The sequence below is a fragment of the Carassius auratus genome, chromosome 29 (genome assembly GCF_003368295.1).
Source record: "Carassius auratus strain Wakin chromosome 29, ASM336829v1, whole genome shotgun sequence".
Lineage (NCBI taxonomy): Eukaryota > Metazoa > Chordata > Actinopteri > Cypriniformes > Cyprinidae > Carassius > Carassius auratus.
The window spans coordinates 460,822-488,693 of NC_039271.1; the positions used below are offsets into that span (position 1 = coordinate 460,822).

The window sequence follows — 27,872 nt, forward strand, 5'->3', positions numbered from 1 at the left end:
TAATTGGATTTCAAGGTATATAATTTCCTTCTTGGCCACTTCGATAACACGACTGTCATCTAGTGGTGGTACAGAGTAACAACATCATGCAAATAAGTGACGAGGTTGTGGGAATGTTTGTGTTAAACAATTTGCCCACTTATCGAATTTAAATTTTGACTCGCATTCAGAATATATTTTAATATTTGTAATATATATTCAAACATATCGTAATATCATTTGAGTCATCCGTGCAGTATAGCCTATCATTTGAGCTTTGTATTTTCTAAAATGTGTTCTAATTTAAGTATTTTTTTTTAAAGTATTTTTATGAAATATATTAATATAGCATAATATAGAGAAAATATGCTCTAGACAAACCCATGGCTATATTCAATATCGTTATGATATTTTATTTTAAAAAGATTAATTGCTCATTATTAATTAATATTATGGAAGGTCAAGGGAAATAGACGAACTATAGTAACCCAAAACATAATAGAATTCATAAAAACTGATTTATAATACTTAACTGATGTTTGTGCCGGGGTTTATTTATTATTATTTTTATTCTGGAAGATTGTATCATGAGGAACTGCTTTGATTATTACAGGGACATCACAAGTGTTCTACCAGAGTAGAAAAATAAATTGAAGACCGTAAAATATTCATAATTATTACCAATTAAAAACAAAATACTCAGGAAAACAAGCTTTTTTATTTTACACTATTTCTTAATAAAAAGTTAAAAAAATATTCTTGAATTTTATTGCATTTTATTAACAAATAAATTGAGTTTCATGCTAAGAAGTCAGCATATAACAACCAAACAAATACATGAACATGACAAAGCAACATACATACACTTGTTTAATATCCAGTCAGTTTTCATTTAATAGTGATATTGTCATAAATCTATACTTTACTTATTAGTTTAATATTTTACCAAATGTATTTAGATCTATATGATGGTGACACTAAATGTTTTAAATAAATATAGCAACCACAGAAGGATATGGACGTGACAAACAAGACAAAATTAAAATTATAATTTAAAATATTTTTATTATGCGTTTAACATTTTATCCAATATATTGTATTAAGATATAGAGTGAATCCGGGTAAAGTGGGGCACATTTTGTTAAATCTTTAAGTTTTGAATCTTCTTTTATGTTCAACAGAAGACAGATACTCATACAGATACTCATTGACTGTTTTTATCAAGTCTAGCTGGTAAAGTGGGTCATCTCTCAATTCATCAAAATAAGATCCTGTATCTAGAAAATTATAGAAACAATTATTTAGACAGTTATTTAGGCACTAAAAGGTTCTGAATAAAAAGAATGACCAATGTTTCAGAGAAAAAGATGCAAAGCAGTTTGTACACATTTAATATTTTATTAAAAAAAGAAGATATTACAGTTTACTGTACACAGCTATTTAAGAGATTATAATCCTACAGATAAAGAGCATTTGTCTTTTGTGACAGGCATGCCCACTTCACAATGCAAAAGAAAAACAAAAATCACAAAAATAAAGAGTAAGATTAATGGATAAGGAAATAAAATGGCAAATTAACATAATACCTGGGATAAAAATAAAAAAAAAAAAAGAAAAAAAATTTTTTTTTTAATCAGCAGATCACACAAAGGTATCAGATACAGATACTATTAAAAAAATAAAAATAAATCCTTGCTGTGTGCCCACATAAGCCCCATGTCTGAGCACCCTCTTGAAGCCCAGGTATAAAGGACTAAAGGAGTGGACAGCCAGGACTGAACTAGACTGGACTCAACACCGGACGCATGCAAAGTGCACTGGAGAGTTCATCAACACAAACGCAAGGACGCGATGCATTAGCTGAGAAGGCCAGCAGGGGGAGCCTCTGTGGCCCCTTCTTCTCTCTCTCTCAGGCAAACATACAGCTGGAGACCACAACATTAATAACTGCTGTCCCCTGGATGTGTGTGTGTAAGCACTGGGGGCTCATGGGTGCAAAACACAAAAAGGACAAACTTATTTATTCCACCCCTCCCACTAAATATGTTAAATAAAATAAAAATAAAAAAACCTCCCTTCAATCCCAACACCTTTTGCATCATGTATTACCTGCTCCGGATGGACATCTCTGTTATCGACATGGGGAAATAGAAATAGGAAACCAAAAATTAGTAAATAAATTCTCTTAAAAAAAAAAAAAAAAAGGTATAATTTCTAATTGGAATGGAAGCACACTTATACATGTTTATTTGAGATTCTCAGACTCTTTAGTCATTTCACTCTTTGACATGAATTAAAAACAAAAGGAAAAATATATAGGTCAAACTAAATGTTCGTATCTTGTCTCTCTTATTAAGTCCAGTCCTCAAAAAAATGAAGCAGAAATGAAACCGAGAAGCTGAGTTTGTATGCGTTTGTCAGGGTGTGTGTTGCTAGGCATGGCAACCAAACCACATCAGAGAAGCATTTTCTTCCATACGTGTCTGAAAGCTGTGAAACAAAGCCGCCTCTAAATGTATGCAGTCTCCCTCCTTGTAAGATAACTTCCTCTTAATACAATACCTATAGGTAGCATATAAGTGGTGTTTTTTCTTTTGTCTCCAAAAATAAAAAATTCCCCCATCAAACGATTTAGACTCAAAAGTTCAACTGAGACTTTTCTTTTTTCCATTGCACAATTTGGCCAATTCTTGACTTGGGCTATAACATCACATTTTTTGCCTATAAAACATCAATTTAATTCGAAAAGAAAAAAAGGAGAGAACAAAAAAAAAAAAAAGAGCCATGGGAAAAACATAGGCAGCTCCGGCTCAAATCACACGAGCCGACTTGAAATACTTCCCCTTATATGCCATTCCATCAGTACTCTTCACTTCAACCCCATTTCATTTACATTTTGGACGATGAATGGATCTACAAGTGCAAGTTCAGAATGCGAGATCTGTGAGAATACTGCAAAAACACACACACACACACACAAACCAAATCTGGTTCTCCGTAGTACCAACATGCCACTGATGATATCTGCAGAGGTTGAAACTCAAAAGCTCTTTATACAGAAGATATCTGCCCATTTCCACAGTCACAGCGAAAAAACCCACTTCAATGTTCCCCGACTTTCCCCTAAAACCACAAGGCAGATCTTACCAAATGGGATCCTTCGGATAATATCTGTATAATATCGGACAAGCAGGTTACAAAACCTAGATCCATATGAACATCTAACTTTGATTTCACCACCCAGTAAAACTAACTAGATCTACATGAGGTCAAACAACAGCTATCATAGTTATACACAAGCAATAGGAAAAGATGATGAACTCTACAAATGTAAGTAAAAACTTTTTTTTTTGTCTCTTTTCTCTTTAAGGTTTCTTTTCGGCTAGACCGACAAAGTCCTACATGACTCCGCTTCTGCATCATACAGCAAATGTACAAAAAAAGATGCTCGTAAAGTGGGAGAGAGGGTGCGAGACAAAAAGAGGAAAAAGACAAAACACTATGCATACATTGTTGGTACAAAATAAAAGATTTGTGCTCTGTAAAGCAGGACAGTCACTTCCTGGTCGTTTCGTGAAGGTCACACAGCGTTGAGCCACGTTTTGTGATGTGGGGCTTCCACAAAGAGGGAACAAAAGCCAGAAACGTCGAGCTAGTGGAAAAGTAAAGTAAAGGTGAGCTTCGGTGGACTTGCCTCTACACCTACATCCTCTTAAAAAAAATCAAGGAGCTTAAAGGGAGTCGTATTGATATTTTCCGCTGGCGCTGTATCGTGGGCTTGATCGGTGAGCAGCGTTTTGTAAAATCCTGATGCTTGGCTTTAACATACAGCGTGGAAACTTTCCCCTCAAGGTGAGACCAAAATAAAAAGAAGAGGAATTCCTCTAAAGAGATTTTATCTTAAAACAGCGGTTTAAAGAGTAAACAAACATATGAAAAGTAAAAAAAATAAACTTAGGACAACCGGGAAAGCATCTATAATTCAAAACTACTTGCACTGGGATCGATCAAACGGTTGAGGGAAGTAATGAGGCAAAACGTGTCAGATCCATCTGCAACAACTCCGTCTGAAGACCGTCCTGGAAAAAGGTCTAAGCCGAGGGGATTCATGTATCAGATCATCATGGACACAGTTAAGTAACATCACAAAAAAAAAAGGGCACCCCCCGGCCTCTGTCTGGTCAGTCTGCTTCAGAAAAAGGTGGATAAGGGAGGCCATGACATGCATTCCAGCTACGCAGATACCAACATGGAATCAAGGGGGGAAACTCTACAAGCCTTTCTTTTGTTGGGGTGAGACGGAGAGAGCGAAAGAGAGAAAAAAAACCCACCGAGAAGTGGAGATAGAACACCTACAGAGGGTGCCATATTCATAATCAACGCTAGATATCCATACAAATCCTGGTTTAGTAATAATAATAATAATAATAATAATGCTAAAAAAAAAAAAAAAATTCACCTTGTTTAAATATGAATCTTTTATAGTCTGCTTCGCATGGTTAGGAAATAATATAGTCTCTGTGGTAAAGGGGGGAAACGGTCACCCTTAACTACAACTCCATGTCCTGAGCTTCGTCCTCTGAAAAGTCAGACATGGAGCTTTCTGAAGAGGAGTCGCCCGCTCCTTCCTCCTGCTCCTTCAGAGCCTCCTCTGTTGCATATTTCTGGATGTATTCTGAATAGAAACGAGGACAGAAAGAAAAGGACGGCAAAAATATGGTCAGACATAAAAATCTAATGTTATATTACAAGAAATGTATATAGCCAACAAAATAGACTCCTTATGTTTAACTGTAGGATAAAAAAAAAAAAAACTAAAATCTTAAGTTTCTAAAATAGATTATTCTTTTAAAGAAATTCACATTTCTTCTTCTTAAAAAAACAACAACAACATTAACAACAGAAATATTGTGAAATAGTTAGATTTTTAATGCATTTTAAAATGTCATTTATTCCAGTGATGACGAAGCTGATTTTTTTTGCATTGATTACTCCAGCCTTCAGTGTCACATGACCCTTCAGAAATCATTCTAATATGCTGATTTGGTGCTAAAGAAACATGCATGATCAATGTTAAAAACCACTGTGTTGCTCAATACAGAACAGGGTTTTATCTGAAACAAATCTGTCACATTTGAACAATTTAATACATCCTTGCTGAACAGAGATCTAGATTGCTAAATAAAATTAAATAAAGGAGTCTTTTTTTATTAATTTTTTTACCAAAACACACACACACCTATATAAAATGCCATTCAGGACATCCATTAACATTTCTTTTAAAAATGTAAAATCCAAACATACCCCTAACACACTTTTCTTTTTTTTTGGGCAGAAGACATCGTACAATGGTGATGTGAAACAAGGTGACAGATATAAACCTCGTAGGCCAGATGGATGTTAAACCAAAAAAAAAAAACACCAAGTCAAACGATGTCAGCTCTTCTAATCACCTTTGATTTTCTGTTTGTAGTCCTCTGGTCGGTGTAGGTACATGGCTGCGGCGTCTCCGTTCAGAGGGTCGATGGGGTTTGGGTAGGCCAGCAACTGTGGCAAAAAGGACTCGAAGATATTGGTGAGATCTGTGAGGAGAGACAAAGACAACAACAACCAATAAATGTATATACAACTATTCAACCACAAAATGCAGACCAATCAGAATCAAGCATTTCAGAATACTATTATCAAATCTAGGCAGCAACTCAACTACTGAATGTTGTGAATGGGGCCGCTTTAGTGTGGTTGTTGGGGAGCTGATGCTGTTTTCTGACCTTGCAGGTGTCAGCTCATTCAGAGAGGGTAAGAGGATTACAGTGCACCTGTCTAAAGGGCCGGAGACTTTATTCTACTCCTCAGGCAGAATCAATTCAAGCTATGGAGTTTTCTGTGCATTTATTCTCAATATTCATAACAGCAGACACAAGCACAATGACTGCGCTCACAAATACGTACCATAAAGAGCGGTCCATGTCTGGTTGATCACATCTAAACACACTGTCCCTGACCTGGACAAAAAAAAATAACACATCGTTTCTACTTTTCCATTCCAGAATAGTGTTACCACTTACATTTTGCAGGAGGTATGCAAACTTCCCATTTTTATTTTCTTTGTCATTTTGCTCTTGGTGTGAATAGACTTTTTTTTTTGTTGCTGAAAACCAGTTATTGTTAACTAAAAAAAAAAAAAAAAAAAAATTAAAAATAATAATTATAATAATAACACACACATATATATATATATATATATATATATATATATATATATATATATATATATATATATATATATATATATATATACACATATATACATATATATATATAAAAATTTTATTACAAAAGCACATAAAATGACTGCAACTTCAACTAAAATAAAAAAAAATATTAAAAAGAATTTCAAATGCAAAAAAAAAAAAACTATGACAGTATATAAAAAAATACAGCTGAAAACAAATGGAAAAGTTTTTTTTTTTTTGCCGTAGTTTAGGTCAAAAGTTGCACAGAGCGTAGAAATAAAATATGTGATTTGAAAAAAGGAAAGACAGATTTAAGAAAATATTTCTTCACAAAACTAATGAAAGGCTTTGTTTGGACACTCTTTGGTCGACTTAGTTTGAAAGCCTCTGTACACTGTATGTTTTGTACAAACGAAAAAGAGGAGTGTGAACATTTTTCAAAACAACTTCACATTTTTTTTTTAAGGACAGCTTTAGAAAGACATAAGTATGAGTAAAATGAATATAAAAACAAACATTTTCCTCAGAGCATCACCAGAAGGCAAAAGCAGATGAAAGAAACTTACGCTTCATCGATGTTCGGATGAAAAATCTTATTCATAAATCCTGTAGAGAGATTGAAGAAAGAAAGATAAAGTGAGAACATGGATAGTTCCATTTAGTTGCAATCAATTAAATGCATTGATATTATTCGTTTTTTTCTTTGCTACGCGTTAATGAGAATTTGGGAGGAAGGGACTGTATTTAATTGTTATGAAAATTGTGTCATAAACATCTGAATGGTCTTAAAACGGTCTGAGATACAAATGACAGCATTTGCTGATTGCACAACACAGGCTTTACAGACCATTAAATATGACATCACAGGGATGTTATGTGCTGGTTTCATCAGTACACACCTCGAGTATGATTGTTTGAACGTACTCTACCCCTCATTTCACAACCACACCAACGTGTGTGACTTCTAAAGGGCACTCAGCTGATTAGGTTTCTTTGGGATACATGTATAGCAATACTTTACCTATAGAGGGCGATTTGAAGGGGTATTTGTCTGGAAGATCTACTCGCACCTTCCATACGCCCCCTTCATACGGTGCTGACAAGGAAAAACAGAAAGAGACTCTTCAAGCAACATTTCACATCTGTTCTAGCATGTAACCGACTTTGAAAAGAAAAGCGATAATCATATAAATGCTAATTATAAATGACTAAAGTATAGAGGTCTTTGTCTTCAAAAGTGACTGTGTGTGGGAGTAACTGTAATACTTAATTAGATAATTATGAATTATGTGTGTAATGACACACGTGTGGGTGTGTACACATGTGGATGGGAAGCGGTGCTGTTCTCCTCGTGTGATATGGGGCATGGTGCAATGTGTGCTCGCTCCCAAAATAGCCTTTTGCAATCTGACCCTTGCGGCCAGTAGCTCAAACTACGAAAGGTAGAGCTTAGCCCTAGATAAGACCTGCTCCTACCTCTCAAAGAGGAGGGAGGAAAGAGCATTAAACAGGGTCTCAAGCTGTTTTTCAGAGTAAACAATGAGGTCATGTCCCAAACCAAGTTGTGTAAGAGATGCATGTTTAAATATGCAAAAGTGTCATGATTGTGATGTGATAGCTAGGTAAAGAAAGACTCTGTGAAGATCACGAAACATGTCAAGGACAAGCCCAGGTCTAATTTCAGCCCGATTGGAAGGAAGCAAGAAATGAAGAATATACTGTAATGAAAAATACATATTTTAATTAGCATAATTTGATTATTTTAAGAAAATAGTTTTTTTGCATTATTTATTACAATTGTGACAATATTATCATATTATTTAAGCATTTACTTTTTTGCATATATTTCTATTATCGATTAAATAAATCCCAATTCAAACTACTGTATTTTATACACACACACACACACACACATTTATTTTCTCTCACTATATAAATACACACACAAATTTATTAATTTTATTTATATAGAGTATGTTATTTATCATTACAGGAAGGAAATATTGTGGTTTTAAAAAGGGATTTATTAGCTTTATGTAAAATATATTCCCTTTTGATTTTGGGGTGAAGTGAGACCTGGAATGGTTTTCACAAGGATCAGTTTAGCATGTGTGTAAATAATTAAATCAGACTTACTTCCTTGTGGTCCATAAAACTTCACTACAAATTCATTGAGTCCACTCAGGATTGTGACTTCATGTTTACTCTCGATACTAATAGAAACGGTTAAGGCAAACTCAAAAACACTGACTTTAAAGTCAAATATCAAATATCAAAAACAAACATTAAAATTCACAATTGAATGATAGAACATACTTCAAAATAACAATGGGGGGGGGGGCTGAGTTTAATCAGGGTCAAATGGGACAGATTCACCATCAAATTCAAAATGACAAGTAACCATTAAAAAGAATGAATGTGAGGATCCACTAAAATGACCTTTCAACCCACACAGAGAGCAGATTTACACTAACAGATCAACCTCAGAAACTGAGATTCTCACTTGGCCTCTATTCTTTGACCATCAATAATTATCAAGAGGTTCAGCTCAGCAGATCGGATAGCAAAAACACAATCCGTGGGTCTGACCCTCAGCTCTCCGACTGATGCACACAGGGCATCAAGGCAACTCAATACGACACTCCCGTCATTAGCTATGGTTGTCAGGCTGTCACTTCTCATATTGCTGGTGGTGAGAGCGCTTTAGTCAGACCCTCGCAGAGCAAGACAATACATGCTCACCACCACACCAAGAGAGGAGACCTGATGCTCTTAAAGACTCACACACACAGTCTGCCATCTCAGTGTGAACACAACATGCATCCAAAACGCAGTTCTCAAGCAGACTTTGCCACGGTCACGCTTTGTATTTTAATTGATGGAGTTACCAATGATGTTATCGCGTGTGTGTCATGTGTCAGCTGTTGTGTGGGCTGCACTGTGACTCAAACTGTATACTCACGCTGCCCAGACTGGCTCACGAAGGCAAACATGTTTACGCTCGGTTGAAACCGTGATGTGTCCTGTGACTCGTGCGAGAGTTTAACCAGTTGAGTGCCTGTATCAACTCATGATTCTCGGCTCTGCTGGGAAACGGAGCTGTCAGTTTCAAGAGGTCGCCTTTTAACATCTGGTGCGAGAGACTGAAGGGCTCCTGGGAGAGGTGGGGAAGGTGCTGTCTGAAAGATTATCAGTTATTGTGGCTTTTTGATGCAAGGGTCTCAGGTTGCATGAACTGAATGACTGTAATTACGCAGAGATTTCCCTCCAAAAATCTGACATTGAAAAGCCAATGCATATTATACCACAAAAGGTTGAAGAATAACTTTTAATATCCATTTTAAATCTATCTCGGAGAGGAGCAGAACTTAAGATCGGTTCATGAATGGAAAAGGTGCTAAATGGAACAATAATAGTGCCAGTAAAAATTTTCATAAGTTAATTTATGTAATTTACACATTTTTATTTTTTTTTTTACTATCTTTGTGTTTAATTTTTTTCCCCCCAATTAACTGAATGATTTTTTTTTTTTTTTTTTTTTTTTAAATGGCACTAGTTTTCCACAGTGATACAAGGGAGCCAGATTGACAGGCTGAGTATGACAGAGAGGGATAGTGTTTTCGGTTTCAAGACACCAGCTGGCTTCTTCGTCAGTTGTAGCTCTAAGAGGCTGTGGTCACCAAGGTGTTAAACGTCTTGGATTTATTTTAGGCTGTGAAGCATCTGCAGAGGCTGAGAGAATAGAGGAAGCACCCAGTAAGAGTGCATTTCTGCACAATGCTTTCATGCTTTTACACTCACCGATACACATCTGAACAAAGCAGGCTCATTATTAGCTGCTTATCCTCTACAAACACAGAGACTTGGAACAAAATGTGATCCTGTAGATTTGACTGATGACTCATGTGTAACAACCTCGATTTTCACACACCTTTTTCTTTAACACAAGATCAGTTTCCATTCAGGTAGTAATTCTGCTGTCTGGCAGCCCGGACAGGTTGCTCTCGACGAGTCTAGTGAGGTAAAGAAAAGGGTGAGTGTATGCGTGGAGCTTCAGCAGACCTGTTAAAGAATCTGTGCCCATTGCTGTGATCATGAGACCTCCAGAGGAGAAGCACCACACTGAGCTGTCTGGCTGTGCCTGATGACACAAGGGACTACTTTTTCGACCTGTATATTAAGCCTCTTTTTGATAGAAACAAAAGAAATTGGCTAAGCATCTACACACACAGAAAAGCAGAAGCCTGGAGGCTGCAGGGATTTTCCTCCATTCCTCATGCCTTAGAGGCAGTTTTGACGCCTGCTGTTTTTCCCTCATTCTGGATGTTACACAGGAAGAGATGGATTCATATTAGAAAGGGAGAAAAATACAGGTCACATTCCTCTCCACCTTCATCCTTTGAGAGTCATTTATCAGCAATGTACATTGAAACCTCTATTGATTTGATCATTCAATTTTCCTTCTGCAGAACTGCAAAGGCACGTGTTTCTCCTCTGAGGCATCAGTGACACAGATTTAAAATAGATCATTATTAACTGTCCAGAAATCCTGCATGCATTAAAGAAATGGTTCTGTCATTATCCACTCATCCTCAAGTCACCCCAATAACATATGAGGTTTTTTTCCAGTGTAGAACACAAAAGATGATATTTAGCAGATTTCAAATTTAAATTACTATAAAACCAGGACACAGGTCTTTTGAAGCAGCTTCGAGTCAGGAAGACAAAATTTGAGTCATGTTTTACTACAAATTTCTAATTTACTGAAAATCAAAATGAAATCTAAAAACACATAGGTGTCAATTTTAATTTCGGAGTTAACTACTTACTACAGTTCCTGTCAAACTATAGTATTGATCAAACCAGTGATACATCCCTCCCCCAAACATGCAGACAAGAGAAACGCTGTGTTTGCTTTGGCGATGCCTCTGATACTGTTCAACGTGCATTAACTTTTAGTGAAATACTCCTAAACAAGGGTTTAACTCCTGCCCAAGGCTCAATCTGGCTGCTGACAAAGCAACCCAAAACCATTCTCTTCTCACGGTCTTGACACCCACCCGTCCTAAGGAGACCCTTGAGCCAGAGTTCCTTTACGCACACGTATAATCTAATCATACCAATGAGATTCAATCAATCAGCTCATTTAGATTTAGAAATATCAAATACATTTAAGAAACAAGAGCGAGCACCGATCGTAACAACACTCATGTACTTTGAAACAGCACACGCTTAGATATGGATTCCTACCAGCTGCTGCGGTTGGTTACACAATGCAGTCTAATGCACAAATGATTAAAATTGTTTATAAACCTGTGTGTACGAAAAGCTCCAGAGAAGCATACGTCTAGGCACATGACCTTATAGAGAAGTTACCTTGTTCTGCTGTGCCATTTGGGTTAGAATAAAAAAAAAAAAAAAAAAAAAGTAAAAGAAAAAGACCAAAAAAAAAACACTTTTTTTTTTTAAACATTCACACCATGCGGAAGAAAACCACGGGAGTTCACTTTCTTTTAGAAGTCTGTTGTGAGAAAATGACATACTAGCCTGGACAGAAAAATCCAGCATCTAAGACAGCCATGGAATTTATACTTCCATCGTCACTACTTCAAAATTGTCTTTGGTCATTCATCATGTCTCACCGTTTCTCAATGCATTTCACAGTGCATTTCTTTGTGTGATTCGAGAGAATGATTATACAAACTAAAATCATAACAAAACTGAAATACAGGTATGCAGGCTAACAGACAGGTGGAGTGTGTTCTCTGTCATTTTATTAGTACAGGTAAAGTCGATGGTCTCTGCGCTGAATCATTGCATGAGTCACTGGGTACAATTGCAATTAAATCTGTCTCTTGCGAAAAAGACACAAAACACAATAGCAAGGTTTGCCCCCTCCCTACAGGAGCAAATTCCTCCTGTTTATTCTGGATTGCCAAGGATGAACACAGCGGGTAGACATCAACTGCCAATGCTCAACGGCGTAGCAGCTTGTTCTTTCCTGAGACGCATTCATTCATCATTACAGACAAACACAGAGAGGAGGTAATCTTGTTCTCTGACACCTAATGCTAACGGCTGGCCTTGGGGTGCAGGCAAAATATTTACCCACTGCCAACAGGGTGGAAAACACCACATTACTAACAGCTGATTAAAGACAATACATCACTATTCTACCGCAGACCAGTTCATTTCATGTAGTGTCTACATAAAAGCCTTGTGGTTTAAAATATTTATATGTATGCCAAGGGCTGTGGACAATATGTACAAAGAGTTTCTATTTTGTAGTCCTCTCAGACACCTCAGTCCACTAACAGTGTCAAATCTACTAATGTTGGTTATAAAAAATAAAGAAAGACCTGGAGCTTGTGGTACACATCTAAAAAACAGACAGAAACATGCCCTCACAATCTAAATAAACTATTTTTATTTAAACCTTATAATAAGGTATAATTGTGTGCATAAGTTACCACCTGGAATTTTCCATGAGCATCCTTAATACAAAGCTACAAGCCTGAACACAAATCAAAAACTTCAACTAGATTTTGAGAATATGAGTTCTCAATGAGAATTTGACAACTTAACTTGATTCTGCAAAAAACGTAGAAAATCTTGAAAGCAAAAAAAGTTTCAATCGGCAATGGTGTGGCGATGCATGAACCACAGCTCACAAAGTAACTTTTTGTTGGTCAACACAGCACATTTGCATGACCAGCATGGACCTTAAGCAAAATCTGATCTGAAATCTTTCATTCCCATGGTGAAATACCAGGTAACATGGATTCCAGTTGAAATGACTGGATTTCGCATGTGAAATTTTGCAGATCAAAGATTGTAAAGTTTTATGGGTTCCCAAAATCTTATACCAACAATACCCGTCAATTTATATGGACATTAAAGAAAAATAAAAAGATCTAAGAGTAAAAAAAAGATTTTTTTCATTTTTTTGTGTTTAAAAAAAAAGTTAAAAAAAGATTTTTTTACTTCTAGAACAGCACTCTAACAGAACAGTGACTTTTTGTGAAAAGGCGAGAAGGTTTTTTTCCCTCTATCACTGTCATGAAGTCACAAGCACAGCATTTTGCTCATGCTGGGCAGATGAAAGACAGGAAGTGTGGCAGTTTTAAGTATGCATGACACCAAGAGGAAGTACACAGGTTCACTGATGGTGAAACAGACAAGACGCACCTTGAGGTTTAAGATTCCCTTCAACCATTTAGCCAATATGGGTCATGATTTGCATCAGGTGAAAACAGGGTAATAAAAGGCAGACGTCAAACTTAACAGACGCCATCTATGGCCAATGCCAGTACCCCTAAAACAACTTCCTATTCTAGTGTAACATCACACCCTTCCCCAGCTCCCTGGCTCAATAACTCACTGTGTAAGTCTGCTCAGGACTGAAGTTATGCTGTGTGCAGCTTACCTCTGGAGTCACATGCATGAAAGTTCAAGGATTTTTCTCTTCTGGCTATAGCAAAATCCACACACACGCACACAAAAAAACCCTAAAAAAAAAAAAACTATAAAAATCTCTGTTCCCTTGTCCTAACTCGCTCCATTAGGGCTCCATTTAATTTGTGAATTAATTATCTCTCATTTGATAAGCAGGCACATGCACAGCTATGAGACGGTCTTTATCTCTCATGGACATCTGCTGTACTCTAGACTAAGACTGGCAATACATCAAAAATTCATCAGATAGTTGTGATTTGGCTGGGGATATGAAATGAAGTAACATTTTGAATATGGCATTGATTTTATGCATTAATGGCTCCTTGGCAACTATGTTTCCTAAAGACTGTCAATAGAAAGCTTTGGCAGTCTTTCTTTGCAATTTAGCACGTCATTTAAACTTCACAGCATTTAAACTTCAGCCAACACAGATGGAACGTTTGATTTATTCCTTTAAATTAGTTCAAACTGTCCATTCCGTGTAATAATAATAATAATAATAATAATAATAATAATAATGATGATAATAATAAAAACCACTATACAATTAAAGCAATGTATACAAATATTTAACATGGATAAAAAACATCTAGCTATATCAAAAACAACCCTATGCCAGAACAAACACCACCCTGCTGTGACATGACATCAACTCTCAGAGTATGTGCTGTGATGTGGTATAATGCATCATAAACTAGTAGTGCAAACACCTATATAGGCTCTGTGGGACTGTTGTAGATGCGTGCACTGTTTAGATCAATTCTAGATAAGTCTGTTTGCATGACATCTCTTGAAGGCATAGTCGTCGTAGCCATCTTTACTAAAGAACTGTTGAATAAACATTATGACACACTTGCATATTCGTTGCCAACGTGCACATCACAAACATTATGCGCTGTGCCTGCATATCCCATTAGTGTGCATTTGTTGATTTGAAAGCGAGCAGCAGCTGCCACTTTATGTGTGTCTGTGTGTGTGTGTGTGTGTATAGGAGTGGATGAGTGAGAAGGTGGGGGGAGAGAGCAGAATATGGCTCTACCATTCACTTTTGGGAAAGCACAACCAGGTGCCTAAGACAATTTACCTGCAAGATTATCAACCTCATTCACACCATCCTTCATAGCATTAACTAATAATGCAGGAAACCACAGCAGGAAATTATTACTACTGAGACTCATCATTTACATTATCAGTGTCATTCTGAACTACAGAGGATAAGTGTTCTGAAGAATGGATGGATGGGTCATTACGAAGTGGGTTTCAGACTGGTCTCACTTATACATACATACACATATATACATATATACATATACACATATATATATATATATATATATATATATATATGTGTGTGTATGTATGAAGAGTTCAGATGCAAAAACCTCTAAATGCCATCTGAAATTTTCATCTAAAATTAGGATTTTTATCAAGCTCCTATGCTTAGGTTGAGTCATTTTACTTTAATGGCAATGTGCAGGTCCTTTTCCAGGCTATTAAAGTGAAATAACTGAACATAAATATAGGAGCCTGAAAAAAATCCTAATTTTAGATGAAAATTTCAGATGGCATTTAGAGGTTTTTGCATCTGAACTCTTCGTATGTATAAGTGAGACCAGTCTGAAACCCACTTCGTAATGACCCATCCATCCATTCTTCAGAACACTTATACATACACATATATACACACACATACATATAATATATACAGTCTTGTTCAAAATAATAGCAGTACAATGTGACTAACCAGAATAATCAAGGTTTTTAGTATATTTTTTATTGCTGCGTGGCAAACAAGTTACCAGTAGGTTCAGCAGATTGTCAGAAAACAAACAAGACCCAGCATTCATGATATGCACGCTCTTAAGGCTGTGCAATTGGGCAATTAGTTGAAAGGGGTGTGTTCAAAAAAATAGCAGTGTCTACCTTTGACTGTACAAACTCAAAACTATTTTGTACAAACTTTTTTTTTTTCTGGGATTTAGCAATCCTGTGAATCACTAAACTAATATTTAGTTGTATGACCACAGTTTTTTAAAACTGCTTGACATCTGTGTGGCATGGAGTCAACCAACTTGTGGCACCTCTCAGCTGTTATTCCACTCCATGATTCTTTAACAACATTCCACAATTCATTCACATTTCTTGGTTTTGCTTCAGAAACAGCATTTTTGATATCACCCCACAAGTTCTCAATTGGATTAAGGTCTGGAGATTGGGCTGGCCACTCCATAACATTAATTTTGTTGGTTTGGAACCAAGACTTTGCCCGTTTACTAGTGTGTTTTGGGTCATTGTCTTGTTGAAACAACCATTTCAAGGGCATGTCCTCTTCAGCATAGGGCAACATGACCTCTTCAAGTATTTTAACATATGCAAACTGATCCATGATCCCTGGTATGCGATAAATAGGCCCAACACCATAGTAGGAGAAACATGCCCATATCATGATGCTTGCACCTCCATGCTTCACTGTCTTCACTGTGTACTGTGGCTTGAATTCAGAGTTTGGGGGTCGTCTCACAAACTGCCTGTGGCCCTTGGACCCAAAAAGAACAATTTTACTCTCATCAGTCCACAAAATGTTCCTCCATTTCTCTTTAGGCCAGTTGATGTGTTCTTTGGCAAATTGTAACCTCTTCTGCATATGCCTTTTTTTTAACAGAGGGACTTTGCGGGGGATTCTTGAAAATAGATTAGCTTCACACAGACGTCTTCTAACTGTCACAGTACTTACAGGTAACTCCAGACTGTCTTTGATCATCCTGGAGGTGATCATTGGCTGAGCCTTTGCCATTCTGGTTATTCTTCTATCCATTTTGATGGTTGTCTTCCGTTTTCTTCCACGTCTCTCTGGTTTTGCTCTCCATTTTAAGGCATTGGAGATCATTTTAGCTGAACAGCCTATCATTTTTTGCACCTCTTTATAGGTTTTCCCCTCTCTAATCAACTTTTTAATCAAAGTACGCTGTTCTTCTGAACAATGTCTTGAACGACCCATTTTCCTCAGCTTTCAAATGCATGTTCAACAAGTGTTGGCTTCATCCTTAAATAGGGGTCACCTGATTCACACCTGTTTCTTCACAAAATTGATGACCTCAGTGATTGAATGCCACACTGCTATTTTTTTGAACACACCCCTTTCAACTAATTCAACTAATTGCCCAATTGCACAGCCTTAAGAGCGTGCATATCATGAATGCTGGGTCTCATTTGTTTTCTGAGAATCTACTGAACCTACTGGTAACTTGTTTGCCACGTAGCAATAAAAAATTATACGAAAAACCTTGATTATTCTGGTTAGTCACATTGTACTGCTATTATTTTGAACAAGACTGTATATATATATATATATATATATATATATATATATATATATATATATATATATATATATATATATATATATAAACTAAGCAATAAATAATTGGTTTAAAATTAATTTACAAACAAAATAGAAAAGGTGTTCAACATATAACTTCTTGGTGATTGACTTGACTTGACTTGAATTGACTGAAAAAATAAAATTTTGGAGCATAGAGATAACTAATAATGGATACATACATGTTGGCAAGTTGTTCTGTGACCTTAAACCACAGTGAATGTGCCGACCATCACTGCTGGACTCTGAGTCCAGTTGACCTCTGGCTTACGCGGCTGAAATGGACACTGACCTTTAACTGCATGCTGTGCCTTCTAAATAAGAAGAGCTATTGTAAAATAGTGCTCAGGGAAGTGACATACATGTGTGCCATTTCACACAGTGTGACACAGAAATCTGGGGCCTGTACCATAAAGCCATTAAGCTGTCTAGTCAGGTAAGTTTTAGTTTAATTTATTTTGAAATTATTTATCCACAGTAAGTATAGAAAAGAATCACCCCCACCCTTTAAAATAATCACCCTTTGTTGCTTTGCAGCCTGAAATGAAGGCGGACACAGTTCTTGTTTTATCCAGCTGGACTTACTCAGTGCAACTTATACTGTAAAATCCATGTGAAATATATGACACCAACATATCAGAAAATAAATAAATAAAAAGAACCACAGAGTTGGAAGAATGATCAGAATTTTATTGAAATCACCTTTTGCTTTAGTCTGTTGGGATACATCTCTGTCTCTATAAACTTTCATCCAGTTTGGATAAAAAAAAAAAATAATAATAATATGTCGTATCCATCTCCTGACATGTGCCTGTCCACAACTTCCAATCCTGGGGATCTTTTGACAATGCTTTGCCACCCATGGTTGATCGTTTGCTTCAGTTGCACTACCAAGGACTGAAATGCTCCAGGAAACTCTTTTCTTGCGTAGCTAAAACATGACCACAGCTGGTAGCAGTTGAAAGTCAAAAGGCTTTCGGTGCCATTGAGAGGGGTTAGCTACACCTGATTGAGTTTACAAGTAATTTTTCCAACTCAGTGATTCGTTTTTTTTGTTTTTTTTATTCTGACATGGTGGTGTAATCTTTCACTTGGATGTTATAAGTTGCACTGAAATTGAAATTAAATGACAAACTAAAATGAAAATGAAAAAATTAGTACATTAATAAATACTATCCACCTTATTTTTCCCATAAGAAAGGCCATGGCCATTTGTAATTTATTGGGACTGGCTTCCAGTTTCATTCACTTCCAGCTATTTTTAGCAGTACAAAACAGCTAATTTTACTGCTCGATAATGCAAACTGGTGTGTCTTACCATATTAAATGTAATGCATTATATTACTTTTACCAACTGCACTTTGCAGTTTATTAATAATAAACTGGAAATCTTGCACATTCACAGAAAATGGCTTATTTCCACATTGAAAAATAAGTAATAGTAAATAAACAATACTAAAATAAGACTGTCTTGCATGTGATTTTCCCTGTTGTAAACTTAAGGAAAAGGAAATGACATCATGGAACCTAACATGGCTCACGTTTTCTGCAGTTAAAATAGTTTCAGATGTGCATGTGTGTAGCAATACTCTTTTGTAGAAACCATATGATGGGACCCAACAAACCTTCATTTTTAATCTAATACCAGCAGCTGACTTCATTACCATTCCAATTCATTTGAGATGCACTTATTGTTCACTGAAATGATTGCTACTTAGAATCAGTGTTATTTTTCCCAAAAGTCATTTTCAGAATGACCACACACATTCTGGTCTCCTTTTAACAAACCGAACTACATATAAAACATGCACACGGAATCTTAAAGAAATGCTACAAAATGCAATTAACCCGTTTAGCATATCAACAGTTATTCACGCCACAGCATCAGGGTTTAGCGGCTTGTGATTTGCCGGCATGTTGAGGTGAAGTATTCTGATCTACTGTAGCGCAGGATCTAAATCTGTTTTGATTTTTCTCTGTATGAAAGCAGCTAACCTCCCTTTCGACATCACAAGTTTCTTATTCCGAGTGGAATGCTGCAATCTGAAGCACTCCGTTAGGATGAAAACTCTGATCCCAGAGGCCTGAATAAAGTCTGTGAATACTGATCTCAGCCTCAGCACACTTTACATATCAATGCCAGTCTCAACCCACAGTTCAAAGGCAGCAAAATCCAAATTGAATGCCCTGGTGTATAAAACTTGAGACTGTGCATTGCCATGTAAGACCAGTGAATGTTTGTTGTACAATTCAACTGCATTTCCACAAAGAACCATGATTTGTACTTTCAGAGCTAAAATGCTCATGCCAAATGAATACAGTATTCATAACAACTTTCAAACACAGCTGCGACTTCGAGTAACCATATATTTCATGATAATGACTAATAAATGAGGTCATAAAGTTTAAGGTTGAGGCATCACAAGGCTATGCGGCTATTATGAGTTGCAGAACCTCCTGTGAGAGATCTCACTAATCTCAATGGCACACTTCTTGTTTGAAGGTGATTAACTACACCTGATTGAGTTTACAAGTCATTTTTAGGAGGGGGAGTGATCCCTTTTTCCAACTCTGTGATTATGGTTTTAAAATGCTGGTGTTATATCTTTCACTTAGATGTTATAAGTCTCACTGAGTAAAAACAACTGGATAAAACCAAAAATGTGTCCGCCTCCTTTTCAGGCTGCAAAGCAACAAAATGTGACTTTCTTTTCTATACTCACTGTATAAATATATCAAAAGCCATGCATTAATTTAAATCTAAAATCTACTTTAAAGAATTTATAATAAGAATAAAATTATCCAACAAGCATGAACGGGCAGTAATACTTTTTTTTTTCCTTAAATGAAACTTTCTCGTTCAAAAGATTTGCTGGCATCTTCATTTGTATAATTTCCCCAGCCCCAGGTGCATCAACCTGGTTTCTGTGGGTTGAAAAGGGCAGGGTCCATTAGCATGCAACACACAATAGTTCAAACAACCAAATCACCTGAAACATCCTGCAGCTACACTATAAAACTCCTGTGCACTGATTACACGACTCGTACAAACGCAATACCTCAAACTTCTGTTAAATAAGGGCACCTAAGATTGACATTCATTATACATTAGTAGAGCAAGACAGTCTAATATAGGTCACAAAGATATTCCTATACATCAAAGCTAATCTGATTATGTAGTTTCACAGTAGTGATTACATCCATTTATCTGTAGCATTTAGATTTGATCTAACATAATCGTTGTGTGGTTTGGGCTGCTATAAAACACAACCCTTCTATTCTCGGGGGGATTTGAACATGTGGTGCATCCCCAAACATCATCAGACAAAGAGGAACTTCAGTCCGTCTGTTTTCAGCCTGAGGTTGGCCATGCGGCAAGAAACTGCAGTGCTATTGTGGGATTATAGGGCTTCAAATCTACCACTGTCAAGGGGCAGACACATCCATGACCCAACCGTTTGCCCTGCCTGTCCGTCAAACCCACTGTATCAGAAACAATCCTTTACAGTCAATAAACTCATCTAAATTTAGACTCTTGTAGATAAATTGAGCTTGCATACAGAAACGCTGGGTGACATCTAAAGCTATAAAAATGATACGGTTTTAGCATAGAAACTGATACAAGAGATTTAATAGAAAAATGAAAGTAATGTCCTAATTTATCTACTCACCCACACACTGGTCAAAAATCATATAATGTTTTTCATCTGAGGAACACAAGAGGAAATTTTTAGCAGAATGTCCATTGGGGGTGTACACAAATTGCTTTGCTGGCCATAAATGAATCCATGAATTTGAATTACTTTGATCGATTGAACCAGTGAAACGGAGTTATCATAATATCACCACGACAATAAGAAAATCACATGAAATCCAAACAACAGCTGTCCATTACTGCATTCACAATTGAAGGAAAATACAGTTATACAGAGCTTATCTGATAACGAAATGATCGAGACGTTTACTTTAAAGGGGTCATATGATGCTTTTTTTTTTCAAATATCATTATTTTGTGTAGTTGGTGAAACCGAATATGTTGACATGCTTTAATGTTTAAAAAGTAAAAAAAAAAAAATAATAATAATAATAATAATAATAATAATAATAATATTAATAAATAATAAAATATAATAAATAATATATATTAAATAATATAGATAATATAATAACTCACATGCTACATTTTCTAAAGCCATATGTCAGATAGCAAATTTATATTTGTATTTGCAAATTTGTGTTTATGGTTTTAACAAAAGCAACTTACAGTTCATTCAAGCTACAAGCCTGCATCTCATCAAACATTCTCTGGGAATCAAACCTGATACCAAGAGTCAGCCTTTCTCAGCAATTTCAGTTCAACACGTACATTATAACAGCAAAAATGTATGAGAATAATGGGGAATATTATACTGTAGCAGAAATCACTAACACAGCAGCAGCACAAGACTCTGCCTCAGCACCACAGAGATCCGATACACTCCACTAACCACAGGGGGCATTTGTAATGTCCCTGGTTTTCCATGCTGGCATGGGCCCTGGAAAACCTTTGCCACTCCCTGCATCTTTCCTCAATTTAGCGGAGCTGAACAACGGATGCTAGTACACTAGGAATCCCATCCCCCTCGCCAGCACATACATGGCACTGAAATATTATGACAAACCTTTAGGCCAAAAACATGACGGGGACATGGCAGAAAAGCACAGCGATTCAACCAGCAACAGCCTTACAGGGGGCATTCATACTGCTGAGCTTACTTCCATTAACAAATCCTGTTTACAAACAGTGACAACCGGGCATCTCAGAGAAAGTGGGATTGCGTAATCGTCTTTGTAACTTACCGTCAATCTCTCGCTCTCTTTTTTTTTTTTTTCAACAAGTGGATAGAAACGCAAAGCATTCCTGAAGGAGACTTGCTTTTCATTTATAATCCTCTACTTTTTTCTTAGTAGTCAAGATTAAACAAGGACAACTCAATGGGAACACCTGGATATTTTTCTTAAAGGTGCAGACGTTTGCGCATATTCAAAGAACCTGTATGATCTGGCAGTGATGCCAGTGGCCATTGCGCAGACTATAAAATAGGCCCTGAATGATTCTTATTTGCCAAACAATTGCTCAAGGTGAAAGCAAGTTTACAATAATAAAGTGCAAAAGTCCCTTGACTGCAGATCAAGGAGTCGTGTAAGAAAAGTAGTCATGGATATACCGCACTTGTGTTAAGAGCATACCTCCATATACTATGCTCGAACCTAGAAAAGTAATCAAACCACCACTTAAAGATATGCTTTCTGAACGCTGAACTTGAATGATACAATGTTCTAACCAGGCATAATACAAACATCCAGTATATAATTTGCCTATCCACACTGAAATGCTGCATGACATGGCATAATCAGAGCATATTTGATATTTAATATGCTATGTCAAGCAGAAGTTTGGGCCAGTAAAACTGTACAAACTAAATATAAGAGACTTTTATCATGGCTGGTTCAGATTCAATGAGTTGTTTTACTTAAAATAAAAATAAAAAGGAATGTGTATATAAAATGTCAGTTTTAAAGTACATAATTCACCTTCTTAAAATATTCTGTAAATTCTTTAGACCGACTGAAATCAGACCACATTTTGTGAGGCTGAGCTAAAAGATCTAGATAACGCAACTGTATCTTGGATTCATCCAGTAAGTATATACATAATTTATTAAACATAAGTACAAAGATGCAAATTGCAAACAAATTGAATACAAGAAAGATACAACTGAAACAAACTGTATTTTTGTACAGTGAATCTATTTAACAGTAGTTCAAGTCTAAAAAGAAATGAAGGTAATAAATAAAACACTGCATAGTGTGACGTGTGAATTATATATACAGTTATACTTATTAAAGCTTCTAAAGTTATTCAGTCAAGAGCATGGAGTGATTCTCTCGTTTTGGTTTACAGCTTGAGACACAGAAGTCCCAGCAACACATTTAATCCCTAAAATATCTGATTATGCATTGTAAAATGTGTATTTGGAAAGACAGAAAAAGACTACACAAAAACCTGCCTGCTCTAGCTTGATTAGAGCTGCATACGTAGAGATTTGTCATTAAATTTGGATTTTGGCTTCAAACGATAATAAAAATGCAATAATCTAGATAAAATGATTATTGTGCCCCATTCTGCCCCTTTCCAGTTGAGCGCTTTTCCTCCTCCATAAAACCCCAAACTTCACGTGCAAATCAGTAAAATTATGTAACGTGACTTTCACAAAATGGGATGTGTTTGATTTATTAATGATTATTAGACTTATTTATGTTTTAAAAAAAACGAAAGAGAACTTCTGTTCTGTGCATGTGCTCCGACATGGAACAGAACAATAAGTAAAGTGAACTTTTGGCTTAAGGTGCATGCCTTAATGGTCTATTGTTTTTGACCTTTGTTTTTATTGTATTACTGACTGTTTATTTATTTTTCAATAATTTGAGGGCTTTTAAATTACCCTAGTGTTCTGTAGTGGTAATGAGAATTGTGACATTTTATCTGGTATCTAAAATGTTGATGTCATTTCGACCTTATTAACAGAAAATGTATATCTGATATCTTTAAATTAATGACTCATTAAAAGTTTTGGTCATTTGACCCACTCAAAATGATGTTGAATAATCGTGATTGAAGTATTGACCAAAATAATCATTATTATGACTTTTGCCATAATAGAGTAGGATTTAAGGATAAGTAAATGTAACGTTTTTCTCTGTTTATTCATTCAGCAGGTGGAAATTATATTTCACGTTATATTTCACATATTCGTAGCACATATGATATGCAATAGTTTAGTGTTTTTATTATTTTAATTATTTTTTTAAAGCTTGCCCAAATTTCAATTACTTAAATGGTAACTGTAGATCTATGTAGATCAAAATAAATGACAAAAAGATTAGTTAAACTATAAAATCTTACTGATGACTTAGATCTCATAATGACAAAAAAAATTACACTGACTAGGTAAACTGACCTTGTTAACTAGAGCACTTTGGTTACAGTTGCACTAATTAGATCAATACATGGTTTGGTAATGTGAGAAAAAGAAACCCACACTGATTAAATCAGTAGGTCTTTGAGTTCCAGATAAATAAATTAATTCAAAAGACCTACATCTCTCAGCAAAGACAATAAGCGAAATAAGAAGTGCAACAGATGTTACACAACATATTGACATTATGCCATTCCATGCTGTCCTGGCAAAGCCAACAGCCAGCTCTGACCTGTTTAAACATGTTTCAAAAGTATCTGGTGATCTCAAAGTCAGGTTATCATCTCTCTCTCCCTCTCTCGAGCTTAGGAAGTGCTTAAGACAGCTCGGTAAAGTGAGGTCATTGTGACATTCATTTTGTGAATTCCCAAATGTGTGCTCCAGATCCGCAGCTCTCTGATGCCTGCAGCAAATTACCGAGCGTGGATCATGGTGTCCGATCATAACAGCAACTCTCTCGCTCTAAACAGCACTGCTGCTTGCCCTTCATAAGGTGTGCATTTCAGAAGGATAATCTAGAAAACAACTTATGCATGGAAAGCTCCACTTCCCAGTTGCAAACACTTGTCCCAAGAAACAGGTGGCACTTTGGAAACCTGCTCCCAGTTGTCACATGCATGTCGGTTCCCCTTTAAGGGAAATGGGTTTTTAAGTTAAGTTGTGTTTTCTCATGGATGTCAGTGAATTTTGGGGGAGGGTGGGCTTCTTTGCATGTGTTTCGCAATGACAAAAGTGTCATTGCAAAACACCCACCGCTTTATTGTATAGCTGTCCTAGATCCACACATAAATTCTCACATGAGCCGAACCGGTAGTCCAGCTGGACCGCCTGGACTATTAAAGTGGTAATGTTCTCTAAGTGAAAGTTTTGTGGGATCCAGATGACCAAAATAATACAGGATGGTAAATTACATCATTACTGTAATTATCTCTGTATGCATGTATTCCACCTCCAAACTTCCTTGAATTACTTTAAGTGGAAACCTTTAGATCATATTTGCCACCGGCCTGTAGGGCTCTAAAAAGTTGCTTCTGCCATCAGCTGTTCTCAGTAATTAAATCCTTTCACCTTTAACCTCTCCCCTCGGCTCCAGAAGTGTGTATTTTTTGCACCACTAGAATCACCAAACAGGTTTCCTTGATGACTTCACCCCAAAACTGACATGGGTGCAAAAGTGCCTGCCCATTTATTTATTTTTTTTCAGCTAACTTGTTTCCAGAAGTATTTTTCCCATTCATTTTTTCCCATAAGGATTATAAAAAGGTCATTTTTTTTTAAACTATAAAGGGTGAGTCACAACATTACAAACTTTGATTTTAAGCCCATAAAATTAAGCAAAAAGGCAAAGCTACAAGATTGTGCACTTACCAGTTTTAATGAGGGAAAGAACTACAATCCCAGGAAGCATTACAAATGCAATAATTAAAATAATTATTTTAATAAAATTTTAATAAAAATAAGAGCGATGGTTACTATAAAATTTAAGATGCCAATTATATAATACATTTTGCATTAATTATAAAATATGCATATTATGCCATCCAAAAAAGTAAGTAATTTGACAGTGTAGGAGAATGACCCGATTATGCCATTCACAGTGCTTTATGTGAACTGGTGGAGATTTCTGCTGTTAAACAATAATTTAAATAAGACCATTACACCATTAACATCCTTGTAAATCACAGTAAGGTTGTCTTTATTTTATAAGTTACCATTAAAATCCTATTCCCCTATGGAGAAAATGAATGTGATTTTTATTTTAAGAACCCGACCGCTGCACTTTATTGGTTGCTGGTCCCTCATCCAAAGAGCAATGTTTTGACAGAACCACAGAGCTAGACTGTTCACACTTTTCAGAGCAATGAACCTTATAACATCTTCATGATAAAAGCATCTAACAGAAGTATTTTAACATTAAAAAAAAAAATTCAACTTTAAGTAGGAAATACTGTCACTGTTTAATCCCACCTACTTGCAGTTTCCGGGTAGTAACAGAGTGGCCAATCATAAAGCTAGTTCCTACTGCTCTAGACAAAAACATAACGAGATTCCCAGAGCCGTTCCTGACTTTACAAATATCTCAGAGTGTTTCATCATTCACTTTTTAATACGTAGACGTCGACAGAAATTAAACAAGACTGACACAGCAAGAAAACTTTCCAAATAAATATATGTGGATTTCTTTTGTTCAAAGCAACTCGACATAACTGCACTTAATAAATGATCAACCAAACGTAAAAAAAAAAAAAAAAAAAAAAAAAAAAAAAATTCAACAACAGAACTGCGTGTTCTAGATGCTTAGACAAAAACATACTGACAGTACAGCCAAACCACATTACGAATAAAAGGCATGTTACAGGCATAATAGCCATGGCACTCAGACGGAAAACAACTCCAGAAAACTTTTGCCGTGTGTCAGTTATGTCATATAAACTAAAGAGATTCTTATGGACTAGTGACAGAGACAAATATCCGCACCCAACCACTGTTAGTTAGCACGACACAACTTCTCCTGTTCTTTAAGCTTTAAAATCAGAAATAGAAAGATGGTAAATACAGTCTAAATTTCCTGTCCAAAAATTTAACCCCCAAACAAGAACATTCGACCTTAACAAAAGCCAGAAAAACAAGATGGATCCTCCATGCAAGAGAAAAACACATTCGGACAGAAATGATCAAATGACGCCGAACGTGAAGTTTATGTCATTTGGGATTTGTTATTATTTAAAGAGCATTTTAAAACGTATATTTCTTAATAATCTGTCTGTGAAGATCTTGATGTTTTTGTGTAATGCGAAAAAAATCCGTGGTTAAAATGTCTAGAAAGGCCTACAGATGTCTGTATTTATTATAAAACGGCAACAAAAACGATCAACAAATAAATAAATAACTGGCTTGAGAGGTTGTGCTAGCTCGCTAGCAGGCCAAATGCATAGTAACATTCACCATTTTGCTCAAAAACACGTCTAGTTTTGTCAGATATCATATAAATATCGGTATCCGATCGGTATCCATACAAATATGTGATTAAATCCTGCGGATGTCAAGCGCTGGTGTGGATTTGAAGAGAAACGCGATGACAAAACACTCAAAGGACACAGAGCAACATATCTGCTATAAATAATCCTCAACATTTCTGCCTTTGAACACTGACAACGAACGAAACACGTCAAGAAAAACCTCATTTCTGGGTTGAGTTGTGTTATTTGAGAAATAAACGTCTATGAATTTTGGCTTTGTTGCTGACAACCATCAAAACACTTTTGTCGTCAAAAGCTGATCACCATCCAATAAACCATTAACGTTACACTGGCTTTGACAACTGTTTTTCAGACCAGACGGGCGCCCAGAATGGGTTTAAAGCAGTAGAAGACGCGTTTTAGGGCTGCTTTCGTGAATACTGGAGATATCTGACGGCTATAGCGATACAGTAATTCTGTTGTTTATATTTTAAAGGATACAGCTTCACCACGTCGGTGTCCATTCGTCTTTTGCCCGGACTTGGAGACGACATCTTTATACACTCCTCTTTCAGATGACCGAAGCTCGAATCTTCTGCGACTGACTCTCGATCCCTTGGCCTCTACCGAAACTGTATAATTTTGCACATTGGCATACGGCAAGCTGTCGTTTCGAGAGTTTTCGCACTCCACTTTCTGTCCGCAGCGGATAGTACTAGTAGTCCTCTGCCTGCACTGCTCTCTCTGTTCTGTCTCTCACAGCTATCTATCCCTCCGCCGATGACGTCTGTCTACGCGACGAAAGGTGTCCCCCTTCTTCTATGCGGTGTTTCGGGCTACGTCA

The 27,872-nt window shown here is 36.4% G+C and overlaps 1 protein-coding gene across 1 annotated transcript; it reads right to left on the reverse strand.

The window, feature by feature from the left end:
• Positions 1 to 1,357: 1,357 nt before the first annotated feature.
• On the reverse strand, positions 1,358 to 27,840 carry LOC113047770 (ubiquitin-conjugating enzyme E2 H). The gene is made up of 7 exons (XM_026209052.1): positions 27,530 to 27,840; positions 8,352 to 8,428; positions 7,237 to 7,311; positions 6,782 to 6,821; positions 5,932 to 5,984; positions 5,433 to 5,561; positions 1,358 to 4,654 (listed from the first exon to the last, which is right to left on the reverse strand). Exons 1-7 carry the CDS (start codon positions 27,580 to 27,582, stop codon positions 4,530 to 4,532), a joined length of 552 nt encoding a protein of 183 aa, XP_026064837.1. The 5' UTR covers positions 27,583 to 27,840; the 3' UTR covers positions 1,358 to 4,529.
• Between the last annotated feature and the right edge of the window lie 32 nt (positions 27,841 to 27,872).

Coding starts and splice junctions, on each gene's coding strand:
- LOC113047770 (XM_026209052.1), bottom strand. CDS start 27,582: ATGTCGTCTCCAAGTCCGGGCAAAAGACGAATGGACACCGACGTGGTG. Junction 7,312..8,351: donor GTTTTATGGACCACAAGGAA/GTAAGTCTGATT, acceptor TTTCCTTGTCAG/CACCGTATGAAGGGGGCGTA. Junction 5,562..5,931: donor GACATGGACCGCTCTTTATG/GTACGTATTTGT, acceptor CTCTCCTCACAG/ATCTCACCAATATCTTCGAG.